This window comes from Pseudophryne corroboree, chromosome 3 (genome assembly GCF_028390025.1).
Source record: "Pseudophryne corroboree isolate aPseCor3 chromosome 3, aPseCor3.hap2, whole genome shotgun sequence".
NCBI classification, from domain to species: domain Eukaryota; kingdom Metazoa; phylum Chordata; class Amphibia; order Anura; family Myobatrachidae; genus Pseudophryne; species Pseudophryne corroboree.
The window spans coordinates 168,134,319-168,148,421 of NC_086446.1; the positions used below are offsets into that span (position 1 = coordinate 168,134,319).

The window sequence follows — 14,103 nt, forward strand, 5'->3', positions numbered from 1 at the left end:
TACGACAGCACGGGTGGATTCTAAATATTCCAAAATCGCAGCTGATTCCGATGACACGTCTGCTGTTACTAGGGATGATTCTGGACACAGTCCAGAAAAAGGTGTTTCTCCCGGAGGAGAAAGCCTGGGAGTTATCCGAGCTAGTTAGGAACCTCCTAGAACCAGGCCAAGTGTCAGTGCATCAATGCACAAGAGTCCTGGGAAAAATGGTGGCTTCTTACGAAGCGATTCCATTCGGCAGATTTCACGAAAGAATTTTTCAGTGGGATCTGCTGGACGAATGGTCCGGATCGCATCTTTAGATGCATCAGCGGATAATCCTGTCTCCAAGGACAAGGGTGTCTCTTCTGTGGTGGCTGCAGAGTGCTCATCTACTAGAGGGCAGCAGATTCGGCATTCAGGACTGGGTCCTGGTGACCACGGATGCCAGCCTGAGAGGCTGGGGAGCAGTCACACAGGGAAGAAATTTCCAAGGAGTGTGGTCAAGTCTGGAGACTTCTCTCCACATAAATATACTGGAGCTAAGGGCAATTTACAATGCTCTGAGCCTAGGAAGACCTCTGCTTCAAAGTCAACCGGTGCTGATCCAGTCGGACAACATCACGGCAGTCGCCCACGTAAACAGACAGGGCGGCACAAGAAGCAGGTGGGCAATGGCAGCAAGGATTCTTCGCTGGGCGAAAAATCATGTGATAACACTGTCAGCGGTGTTCATTCCGGGAGTGGACAACTGGGAAGCAGACTTCCTCAGCAGGCACGACCTCCACCCGGGAGAGTGGAGACTTCATCTGGAAGTCTTCCACATGATTGTGAACCGTTGGGAAAGACCAAAGGTGGACATGATGGCGTCCCGTCTGAACAAAAAACTGGACAGGTATTGCGCCAGGTCAAGAGACCCTCAGGCAATAGCTGGGACGCTCTGGTAACACCGTGGGTGTACCAGTCGGTGTATGTGTTCCCTCCTCTGTCTCTCATACCCAAGGTACTGAGAATTATAAGAAGGAGAGGAGTAAGAACTATACTCGTGGCTCCGGATTGGCCAAGAAGGACTTGGTACCCGGAACTTCAAGAGATACTAAGAAGGGACTTGCTTCAGCAAGGAACATGTCTGTTCCAAGACTTACCGCAGCTGCGTTTGACGGCATGGCGGTTGAACGCCGGATCCTAAGGGAAAAAGGCATTCCGGAAGAGGTCATCCCTACCCTGGTCAGAGCCAGGAAGGAGGTGACCACACAACATTATCACCGCATTTGGCGAAAATATGTTGCATGGTGTGAGGCCAGGAAGGCCCCACGGAGGAATTTCAACTCGGTCGATTCCTACATTTCCTGCAAACAGGAGTGTCTATGTGCCTCAAATTGGGGTCCATTAAGGTTCACATTTCGGCCCTGTCGAATTTCTTCCAGAAAGAATTGGCTTCAGTTCCTGAAGTCCAGAAGTTTGTCAAGGGAGTACTGCATATACAACCCCCTTTTGTGCCTCCAGTGGCACTGTGGGATCTCAACGTAGTTCTGGGATTCCTCAAATCACATTGGTTTAAACCACTCAAATCTGTGGATTTGAAATATCTCACATGGAAAGTGACCATGCTGTTGGCCCTGGCCTCGGCCAGGCGAGTGTCAGAATTGGCGGCTTTGTCTCACAAAAGCCCATATCTGATTGTCCATTCGGACAGGGCAGAGCTGCGGACTCGTCCCCAGTTTCTCCCTAAGGTGGTGTCAGCGTTTCACCTGAACCAGCTTATTGTGGTACCTGCGGATACTAGGGACTTGGAGGACTCCAAGTTGCTAGATGTTGTCAGGGCCCTGAAAATATAGGTTTCCAGGACGGCTGGAGTCAGGAAAACTGACTTGCTGTTATCCTGTATGCACCCAACAAACTGGGTGCTCTTGCTTCTAAGCAGACGATTGCTAGTTGGATGTGTAGTACAATTCAGCTTGCACATTCTGTGGCAGGCCTGCCACAGCCAAAATATGTAAATGCCCATTCCACAAGGAAGGTGGGCTCATCTTGGGCGGCTGCCCGAGGGGTCTCGGCTTTACAACTTTGCCGAGCTGCTACTTGGTCAGGGGCACACCCTGGCTGAGGAGGACCTGGAGTTCTCTCACTCGGTGCTGCAGAGTCATCCGCACTCTCCCGCCCGTTTGGGAGCTTTGGTATAATCCCCATGGTCCTGACGGAGTCCCCAGCATCCACTTAGGACGTCAGAGAAAATAAGAATTTACTTACCGATAATTCTATTTCTCGTAGTCCGTAGTGGATGCTGGGCGCCCATCCCAAGTGCGGATTGTCTGCAATACTTGTACATAGTTATTGTTAGAAAAATCGGGTTATTATTGTTGTGAGCCATCTTTTCAGAGGCTCCGCTGTTATCATGCTGTTAACTGGGTTCAGATCACAGGTTGTACAGTGTGATTGGTGTGGCTGGTATGAGTCTTACCCGGGATTCAAAATCCTTCCTTATTGTGTACGCTCGTCCGGGCACAGTATCCTAACTGAGGCTTGGAGGAGGGTCATAGGGGGAGGAGCCTGTGCACACCACCTGATCCTAAAGCTTTTACTTTTGTGCCCTGTCTCCTGCGGAGCCGCTATTCCCCATGGTCCTGACGGAGTCCCCAGCATCCACTACGGACTACGAGAAATAGAATTATCGGTAAGTAAATTCTTATTTTTTTGTCGGATTCGGGTGTGTTTTGAATTCGGGTGTTTTTTTACAAAAACCCCTCAAAAACAGCTTAAATCATAGAATTTGGGGGTCATTTTGATCCCATAGGATTATTAACCTCAATAACCATAATTTCCACTCATTTCCAGTCTATTCTGAACACCTCACACCTCACAATATTATTTTTAGTCCTAAAATTTGCGCAGAGGTCGCTGGATGGCTAAGTTAAGCGACCCAAGTGGCCGACACAAACAACTGGCCCATCTAGGAGTGGCACTGCAGTGTCAGACAGGATGGCAGATTTAAAAAATAGTCCTCAAACAGCACATGATGCAAAGAAAAAAAGAGGTGCAATGAGGTAGCTGTGTGACTAAGCTAAACGACCCAAGTGGCCGACACAAACACCTAGCCCATCTAGGAGTGGCACTGTAGTTTTCTAGCGAGAGGATGAGTGCTTCCATCCTCATGTGAATCTGAACCACCAGCCATGAACATAGGCCAGGGCCTCAGCCGTTCCTTGCCACTCCGTGTCGTAAATGGCATATTGGCAAGTTTACGCTTCTCATGAGACGCTTTTAATTTTGATTTTTGTGTCATTTTACTGAACTTTTGTAGTATACTTGACGACACAGAGGTAGAGCAATGGACTACTGTACCGTACTGCTATATATATATATATATATATATATATATATATATATATATATATATATATATTATAGACTGGTGGTCACATCAACATTCTGCACTGTCCCCTCCTACTATATACTGCGCACAACTAAAATGCAGCACAGGTATGGATGCATAGTATACTTGACGACACAGAGGTAGAGCAGTGGACTACTGTACCACTATATATATATATATATATATATATATACTGGTGGTCACAGCAACATTCTGTACTGTCCCCTTCTACTATATACTGCGCACAACTAAAATGCAGCACAGATATGGATAGTATACTTGACGACACAGAGGTAGAGCAGTGGACTACTGTACCGTACTGCTATATATATATACTGGTGGTCACAGCAACATTCTGCACTGTCCTACTGTATATACTACAATGCAGCACAGATATGGAGCATTTTTCAGGCAGAGAACATAGATATTTTCAGCACACTGAGCACAGATATTTGCAGCACACTGAGCACAGATATTTGCAAGCACACTGAGCACAGATATTTGCAGCACACTGAACACAGAAACTGAGAGAATGCAGCCACGTCCTCTCGCTATCATCTCCAAAGCACGAGTGAAAATGGCGGCGACGCACGGCTCCTTATATAGAATACAAATCTTGCGAGAATCCGACAGCGGGATGTTGACGTTCGGGCGCGCTCGGGTTAACCGAGCAAGGTGGGAAGATTTGAGTCTGCCTCGTAACCGTGTAAAATGGGTGAAGTTCGGGGGGGGGGATTCGGATCTCGAGGAACCGAACCCGCTCATCACTAGTACTGAAGTGGACCCCAGCATCCTCTAGGACGTAATCCTTTTCTCGTAGTCCGTAGAGGAAGCTGGGCTCCCGCCCAGCGCTTCGTTTTCCTGCATTTGTTATCTAGTTCAGTACAACTTTGTTTTGGTTACGTACTGCATTATTACTTGGTAAGTAATGTTTCAGCAGTTGCTGAGTTTTCAAGCTAGTTAGCTTGATGTGCCTTGTATGTGTGAGCTGGTGTGAATCTCGCCACTATCTGTGTATAATCCTTCTCTCGAAGATGTCCGTCTCCTCGGGCACAGTTTCTATACTGAGTCTGGTAGGAGGGGCATAGAGGGAGGAGCCAGCGCACACTCTCAAACTCTTAAAGTGCCAATGGCTCTTGGTGGACCCATCTATACCCCATTGTACTAATGTGGACCCAGCATCCTCTACGCACTACGAGAAAAGGATTTACCGGTAGGTAACCAAAATCCTATTTATTCTCAAGAGTGCCCCAACAAAATAGAGTTGTCTTTTTTTCCCCCCCCTTTCAACTGTTATAACAGCTTTACATCGCACAGCTCTTCCTTCAAACATCTTATCCCTCATGCAGCTCTTGCCCTGACACAGCTCATCCCTCGCACATTTTAATCCTCAAACACCAGTTTCCCCTGACACAGCTTTCCCTTGCATATCTTCAACCTGATGCAGCTTTTCCCTCACACATTTTATCCTTCACGCAGCTCTTCCTCCTCACACAACTTTCCCTCACACATTATTTCCTTGACACAGCTCTTTCCCCTAACACTGCTTTCCCACTCATCTTATACGTATGCCACTCTTCCCCCTGATACAGCACTTTCCTCACACATCATTTCCCTCATACAGCTCTTCCCTCTGACACAGCTTTCCTGCACACACCATTTCCCTCAGCAGCTTTCTCTGCATTCACGCAGCGCTCCAACCTTACGAGTTTCTCCTCTCTCATACAGCTCTCCCCTTGACTATGTAATAGGCAAAACCAGTGCTGGTGGCTGTCTATCATAACATATGTGAGCAAACAGCACCAAATATTAGCACCTGGAGATGGCATAAGGAAGTGATAAACCAGTGATAAATGCAAGGTGATACACGCACCAGCCAATCACCTCCTAACTGTTAATTTACATATTGGAGCTGATTGGCTGGTGCGTGTATCACCTTGCATTTATCACTGGTTTATCACTTCCTTATGCCTTCTTCAGGTTAATACATCTGCCCTTGTCCCTTACCACACAATTGAACCTAAGGATGACATATTGATAATGTTGATATTATCTTAAACCATAAAGCTATACCTTTAAACACACCTTTACCATGGAGCTGCTGCGGTCGCTAGCTCACGCTACGTACTTTGTACGCTATTTGTGCACAGAGTCCCGTACCGTATACGCACTCAGCGTACAAACGCCGCACTGTGGGTACAAAGCACACACAGCGTGCGCACACACAACTGATAATCTTTAAACGTTGTTAATGATACAATGTAATGATATGCTTATACTTTAAACCTTTGGCAGCAAAGTACTGCAACGATGTTATACCTTTAAACCTTAAGTAGCGCTGGCGATACAAAGTGTCCGCAGTGCGTACACCTTAACAATGCTTATGCACCTTAAACAGGTTAAACTACTTTAAAGCCCAGGCAGGAAAGTGAAAACACAACACCGTTTGTAGTTGAAACCACAAGGTTCTAAGGCCTCCGTGGATTGATTCCAAAAAGGTAAAACTATACAAGTTATACACTACAGACTAACAAGTAAATCTAAACAGAATAATGGCTACAGAGAATGTACATACGTGAGAATGTTTCGCAAGCGCAACCCGAATCCGGTCCTCCGCTGGTCATACAGATAGCGTTTAGAGTCTTGTGTGTCCAAGCCTGCTGCAAGCTCTCTTTATTCACTTCATCCAAAACAATACAATGGTCACTGTAATCCCTTTGTCTATTGGACACAGAGATGTACCTTTTCATTACGGGAGGGGTCATAGGTTGATTTGAAAAGGTGGGCTATGTCTTTCTCAACTGCTCCTGTGGGTGGTCTCCTCTGGATTCCCCCCGCATATGTAATTTACAGTAAATACAGTTAATGTTCATAATCTACTTTTGTACATAACTATACGCAGGAGCAAGCGATCTTTCTCTAACTAACACCGGAATGTTACCCTCAAAATACCCTACAGCTGGATACTAGACATCACCTTCCAACCTTTATCTGACCCTTCCTGTCATGCAAAGGCGAATCTCTCTGTCCAGGAACTGTTTAAACTAATAATACTCGCGGTCATGGTCTAGGGGAACTATATCTACAATATACGCTATTTGGGTTAAATATGCTATGTTCTAATAACACGCTACACGCTCACAAACTCCGCCGTAAATACCCATATCATGCGCATGATCGCCGGAGCGATCTTACGCAAATTGCGGATATGTGCACGCACGGCGGACTAAGTGCACGAGCAGCGGGCATGTGCATGGGGTTAGTACAAGGCATATGTATTATGATATTTTTCGTCTTTGACAATATAAATACAGTTTATTTAATTTAATATTTCTTTCTAAATTTCTCAATAAGAAACTTTTGGCCTGGGGTGCCGTGAAAAAAATGATACTCTAGGGTGCCATTATTCAACTTATGCCCTCACAGCTCTCACCCTGACACAGTTTATTCCTCACACAGATTTTTACCCCATTGACTCTGCCACCTCAGATTTCTCCCCCCTCATACAGCTCTCTAATCACGTTAACTCCCTTCATGTGGCTCCCCCTCATGAAGCCTATCTTCCATCATGTGGCTTTCCCCATGCATCTCTTTCTTACCTCTCTCTTACGCTTCTAATGCCGTCCTACTGTTCCCATCACTTGCAAGCTGCCACAGATATGCCTTTTCAGCATTTGCATGTTTCCCGTGATGTCTCACTCCTCTTAGCACACTGGCGGCTCCTCTTCCCGCCGCAGCAGAGGCAAATGCACTACGATGACATCACTGCGTCATCTCATTACCATCACGTCAGTGCCCAAAGTGGGATTGTGGAAGGCGGGGCTAGGGAAGGCACTCACTGTAGCACTGCCCACTCGCTACATCTGTTGATTTTGGCAGCAGCAGGCTCAGCGCATCAGTGATACACTACAGACTCTGCCTTCAGTCAGGCTGTAGCAATACTACCTCTACACAGTGCTGTGGCTGGTGAGCTTGGTCGGCAGAAAGGGAAACCGCATTCCGCCTCTATGGATTGTAAGCTTGCGAGCAGGGCTCTACTACCTCTGTCTGTTTGTTTTTGCCCAGTTTGTTCTATTACTGTTGTTCTACTTGTAAAGCGCAACGGAATATTTTGCGATATATAAAGAAACTGTTAATAAATAAATCATAAACTAGATACAGCTGACGGAACGCAGTTCTGGCCTACTTTTACCCCTGATTGTACCAATATAGCAGTCACATTATATCACACTAGTCCATTATAAAAATAAAAAGGGTAAATAACGCTGAACTGAATAAAAGATTCCACAACTACATTGTTTACCACTTTATAAAACATTTAAAAAGTTGTTTATTTTCTTTCTTTATCTGATCTAATGTAAATCAGGATAGGGAGAGGATTTGCAAAAATCCTTATTATTAATAATTAGAAAAACAAACAAACCCCAACAACCTTTACTGCTCACTGATGAATGCCACAAAATGTGTTTCACTATCAGCCAATCACAAGTGGCCAATGTGGGAAATCACTTGGGATTGGCAGATGGTCAAGAGGAGTCCCAGACATAGCCTCAAGCACTCTTATCACTGTGCAGACATGATGACAACATACTCACTCGGTGATAAGAGCGCTTGATGCTACATCTATATATGATTGAAAATTGTATATCTGGCACTAATAAAGGGGGTACACACGGAGCGATGTCCAGCTCATTTCTAAGCAATCTGACTAGATTGCTTAGAACATCGCTCCGTTGTAGGGGTGCCGGCGACAGCATCGCTATCGCTGGTGCTAGATTGGCCTGCATGCAGGCACAATCTAGCAGGTCGCTCATTTCACCGCTGGGTGAAATGAGCGGCCCCCCGTGTCCGTCCCTCCCTCGCTCAGCACATCGCGCTGTGCTGAGCGGGGGGAGAGATGTGTTCTGAGCGGTCTGTGCTAGACCGCTCAGCACACATCTCTGGGGAAATCTCCCCATCAGTACGGCCCTTAAGTCAGTCGGTGTAGTAATTTGATTTTGGGAATTCTGTAATTAGATGTGTGATATGTGCAAGAGTAATAAAGGTCAATAAATCTTTGCACTCTGCCCATAACTAATTATTTCATTTTCGGTGTAGTAACATTTTTAATCATATTATTAATTAAAAATATAACAAATAAGTTGGCTGCTTGAAGTAGGCTGATTGTTAATATATAAGTTGGTAATGCAAGATGTCTTTTGCAAATTCATTGACACATGTTAACCCTTGTTTAATCTAAGTATTTTTGTAACTGTGTAATTAATGGTCACATTTCTTGTGCTTTGCAGTATGTTCTGCTTCCTGATCATTACAAATTTATTCTTGTGACTATACTGATCTTGATGACAGTGATTGAAATAATTCGACTATATCTTGGATACAGTGGAAACTTACAAGAAAAGGTGCTCATTATTCTGTTATATTGAAAGTTGATGGGGAATAACCACTTGTCCCGGGATCCGGTCTCTAGGTCGACCACTGTTGTTCGACAGTAAGTAGGTTGACATGCTTTCTAGGTCGACATGACAAAAGGTCGACATGTGAAAAACATTTTCATTTCATCTTTCTTTCATTTTTTAAACTTTTTCATCTTTACGATCCACGTGGACTACAATTGGGAACGGTAACCTGCCCGTGCGAGGGGATACGGTGCACTAATTGGGGTTCCCCCTCACTCTACGAAGAAAACGACACCAAGAAATGTAAAAAACTCATGGCAACCTAGTACATGTCGACCTAGAGTCCCTGTCGACCTAGAAACCATGATGACCTACTTACTGTCGACCAATAGTGGTCGACCTAGACACTGTCGACCTAAGTCTATTCTATCTAACATACCACACCCCTTGTCCCATAGGTTCTTTCCATCTGCCTTAGTTAAAAGTTTTTAAACCTAAGGCATGTTTATTGCAAGTACTGTATGTACATAGCATGTTATTTCAAATGTGGTTTTATCATTGTTCTGCTTTTGCTTTGTTTCTTTACTACATCTGGTAGCTCTTTGCTACTTGTACATGTTACTGTTCTAGCAAAGAAATATTTTGCTACTTTGTTCCAGAGCTTTTTGACATAAGGGCTGCTTACATGCTACTTATAGTACAAGTAAATATATATAGTTTGTAGCATTTGGTTTGAAGTGATTATTTCTTTTTTTCTTTTTTTATTGTTTTATCTAGGTTTAAAGCTATATTTTTTTTGTTTGTCTCACAAGATCACAGGTGGCTCAAAGTAACCATAGCAACATTAGACAAAGCCATTTATTAGTTTAATCCAGTTACCTTTGGAATAACGTTTGAACAGTTGCTATGGATCACAATACATTTTCAATATGTTAGTTAATACTCCCTAATGTGACTTATTTTAAAAAGTACATCCTTCATGAACCTTTTCTATACCTTATGTGTGTGAAGGTGTAGTTGATTTTTCTGCACAGGTTACATTGGTTTCCACAGGGAAACATCGGGATGTAGAGTGGATCTGGATCCAGAGGCACCAACAGGCAAAGCTTTAGCTGTCCCAGGATGTATAGGGGCCTTCTCCATAACATCACCTACAGGCACTGAGAACTCAGTTTTGAGTTGGTGCCTGCAGCAGGAGGTCACTGAACAGGGGGGCAGCGCTGTGCATCCCTGAAAGCTTTTCATCTGACAGAAATTGTCTTTGCTATTTGAGCTGGCAGTACTGTATATCAGTGTGACATTCAGTGCTGCAGCTCCATCACCTCCCAAGCGGCGCCGCACACTCCCATTGGCCTGGTTCCCGAGTACCTGCGGCGGAGGCGTCCCGACTTAGGCACGGTCGCAGACTGCTCTCTTGGATCGCGTGGCTGCTAAGGGTAGGAGGTAAGAGTGTCTCCTAGGCAGGACCTGCCATTAAACCGCGATCTGTCCGCGGTCTCGGGAGACGGACCGCGGCGCTGGCGTGGACACTCACTGGACAGCGACCCCACTAGACCACCAGGGCATCGGAGCACAGGTCAGGTGTATTAACACCAGTTTAATGGGGCTCCATAGTACCTGTGGTGGAAGGCCAGCATAGGGGAGGCAGCACTTGACTTGTAGCCCCTCCCCCGGCCCAGGGCGCCATCTCCTATAGATTTTCCGCCCTGGAGCTACCTCACTCTCTCAGAGACTCTGGGCGCCATCCTAACAGCATAGCAGCAGCAGGTCTCCGGGATTGCTGGGCAAGGTCTCCCATTTAAAGCCGCCTGTGTACAGCGCTGGTGCTTTACATTCACTTGAGTATCCTACATGTCTTAGCGACAGCGTTAGTTGAGAAAAGGTGTACATTGCAGAGTATATTGTACAAGTATTCTGCTATATCCTCCGGTTTGAGACCGCGATATGCGCCACGGCTCCGTAAGAAAGACTCAGGCTGATAGTCAATGTTGAGATTACAACATTTTCATCAGGACAAAACAGAGTACAACAACACATACCTTTTATATCCCTATCCGACTGTCCATGCCGCCCGCTGCCAGCCACATCCCACTCTGTCAAATGACGTCATCATGGGGCGCCAGCCGCGGCGTCACAGAGCGTCCCGGACACCTGTGTAAAATAAACATATTTACAATACCATCGACAAAATATGAATACAAAAATACAAAACAAATATACATATAATTAAAAATATTGCTGGAATCTACTAACCGGTATTATACCTGTAAAATAGCGGCATAATAATGTATTGCACAGATCCCAGCGCAGACTTTAATTGTAACAGTGTAATAGCATAATAGCAAATTCAGCAAAGATTTGAATGAGGCTGCGGTCATACCGCCTGCCGCCAGCCACATCCCACTCTGTCAAATGACGTCATCATGGGGCGCCAGCCGCGGCGTCACAGAGAGTCCCGGAATCCTATGTACACTCCCCCCTCCTCCCTCCCCGTTTCAGGGGCGTAACGTGATCAGTAATGCGGTGCTGTAGTGTTTGGCAGTAAAAAAAAAAAGTGTCTAGCGACTGGCTGGTCGCTATGACCAGATGACAAGGCAGCCCTGATAGATGTTCAGTGTCCAGCCATATGGTCTTTAAAAGTGCACTCCACATAGTGGAGACCACAGGGGCAACTTATCAGTTAAACCACAAATTTGGTAGAACAAGTTACACAGTGATTTTGTACAGTTTCCCCGTGTAGGGATGACAAAAATGTCACCAACAAGCATACTGTATGACTGCAAGTTGTGCAGCCAAGGCACCTATAACATACATATTTCTCATACGTCCTAGAGGATGCTGGGGACACTTCAAGAACCATGGGGTATAGACAGGATCCGCAGGAGACATGGGCACTTTAAGACTTTGAATGGGTGTGAACTGGCTCCTCCCTCTATGCCCCTCCTCCAGACTCCAGTTAGATTCTGTGCCCAGGCAGACTGGATGCACACTGGGGAGCTCTACCGAGTTTCTCTGAAAAGACTTTGTTAGTTTTATTTTCAGGGAGGCTGCTGGCAACGGTCTCCCTGCATCGTGGGACTTAGGGGAGAGAAGTAAGACCTACTTCTGATGAGTTTAAAGGCTCTTGGCCACAGGACACCATTAGCTCCTGAGGGTTAGGAACACTAGGTACGCCTAGGGGTTCACTCCCAGAGCCCGCCGTCACCCCCCTTGCAGAGCCAAAAGTCAGAAGACAGGTGAGTAGAAGAAGATCTGAAGACTTCAGTGTCGGCATTGAGGTACCGCACAGCGATCGCGCTGCGCGCCATGCTCCCACTCACACAGCGTCACTGCAGGGCGTGGGTTTCATGGAAGAAATCTGTGGAGGATGTGTTGTCACAGGTCCAGACCCCCTCGGGGTCGCATAAACGTTTGTTCGCTCACTTGGCGGACACAGATACCGACACGGACACTGACTCCAGTGTCGACTATAGTGAGTCCAGATTAGACCCAAAATTGGCTAAGAACATTCAGTACATGATTGTGGCAAAATAAGACGTGTTACATATCACTGAGGACCCTGCAGTTCCTGATACTAGGGTCTGTATGTATAAGAGAAAGAAACCTGAGGTAACGTTTCCACCCTCTCATGAACTGAATAAGTTTTTTGAAAAAATGTGGGAAAATCCTGACAAAAAGTTTCAGATTCCCAAAAGGATTCAGGTGACGTATCCGTTCCCCTCTGGGGATAGAGAAAAATGGGAGTCATCCGCCTTTGTGGACAAGGCCCTGTCAAGGTTGTCAAAAAAGGTAGCGTTACCGTCTCCTGACACGGCAGCCCTTAAGGAGCCTGCAGATCGTAGACAGGAAAATACCTTAAAATCCATTTACGTCACCACAGGTACTCTGCTCAGACCAACCATTGCATCTGCGTGGGTGAGTAGTGCTATCGAAAAGTGGACAGATAACTTGTCATCTGATATAGATACCCTGGATAGGGATGGTATCCTTTTAACGCTGGGTTATATCAGGGATGCCGCAGCATACCTGAAGGAAGCGGCAAGAGATATTGACATTTTGGGATCAAAAGCCAATGCTATGGCTATTTCAGCTAGGAAGGCATTGTGGATTCATCAATAGAATGCTGATGCTGACTCAAAGAAAGCTATGGAGTCTCTCCCATATAAAGGTAGCGTTTTGTTTGGTGACGGTCTCGCTGATTTGGTATCTATGGCTACCGCGGGTAAGTCGTCATTTTTGCCTTATGTTCCTCCACAACAAAAGAAAGCTCACCATTTTCAGATGCAGTCCTTTCGGCCAAATAAATACAAAAAAAGCAGAGGTTATTCCTTCCTAGCTAATAGAGGAAGAGGTAAAGGTAAAAGATCTCCGTCCGTGCTAGGGTCCCAGGAACAGAAGTCCTCCCCGGCTTCTGCCAAATCCACTGCATGACGCTGGGGCTCCTCTGCGGGAGTCCGCACCGGTTGGGGCACGTCTCCAACTCTTCAGTCAGTTCTGGGTTCGTTTGGACCTGGACCCATGGGTGTTAGAAATAGTGTCCCAAGGGTACAAACTAGAGTTTCAAGACGTTCCCCCTTGACGATTTTTCAAATCGGCCTCACCAGCTTCTCCTCCGGACACAGAGGTGGTATGCGATGCAATACAAAAGCTGTATCAAAATCAAGTGATTATCAAGGTGTCCCCGTCACAACAGGGAGAAGGTTTTTATTCGAGCCTGTTCGTGGTCCCGAAGCCGGACGGCTCGGTCAGACCAATTCTGAACCAAAAATCCCTCAATTTCTATCTAAAAAAGTTCAAATTCTAGATGTAGTCTCTCCGAGCAGTGATCTCCAGTCTGGAGGAAGGGGATTTTATGGTGTCGGTTGACATAAAGGATGCCTACTTACACGTCCCCATATATCCTCCGCATCAGGCTTACCTGAGGTTTGCCATTCAGGATTGTCATTACCAGTTTCAGACGTTGCCGTTTGGTCTGTCCATGGCTCCGAGGCTTTTCACCAATGTAATGGCGGAAATGATGGTTCTCCTGCGCAAGCAAGGAGTCACAATTATCCCGTACTTGGACGATCTCCTGATTAAAGGCGAGATCCAGGGACAGATTACTGCAGAGCATTACGATTTCCCTGTCAGTTCTGCAACAACATGGTTGGCTCCTAAACTTGCCAAAGTCACAGTTGAGTCCGACGAATCGATTGTCGTTTTTGGGAATGATTCTGGACACAGAATTACAGATAGTTTTTCTTCCAGAAGAGAAGGCTCTGGAAATTCAGAGTCTGGTCAAACAAATTCTGAAGCCAGCGAGAGTGTCAATCAATCAATGCACTTGGTTGCTGGGGAAGATGGTGGCGGCCT

At 45.9% G+C, this 14,103-nt stretch overlaps 1 protein-coding gene across 1 annotated transcript in view; it reads left to right on the forward strand.

The window, feature by feature from the left end:
* Window positions 1-14,103, forward strand: part of TMEM17 (transmembrane protein 17) — a 71,163-nt gene that overhangs the window by 41,499 nt on the left and 15,561 nt on the right. The window contains exon 3 of the mRNA XM_063958577.1: window positions 8,641-8,754. Coding sequence (XP_063814647.1) covers window positions 8,641-8,754 — 114 coding nt within the window. The remainder of the gene's footprint in view (window positions 1-8,640; window positions 8,755-14,103) is intronic.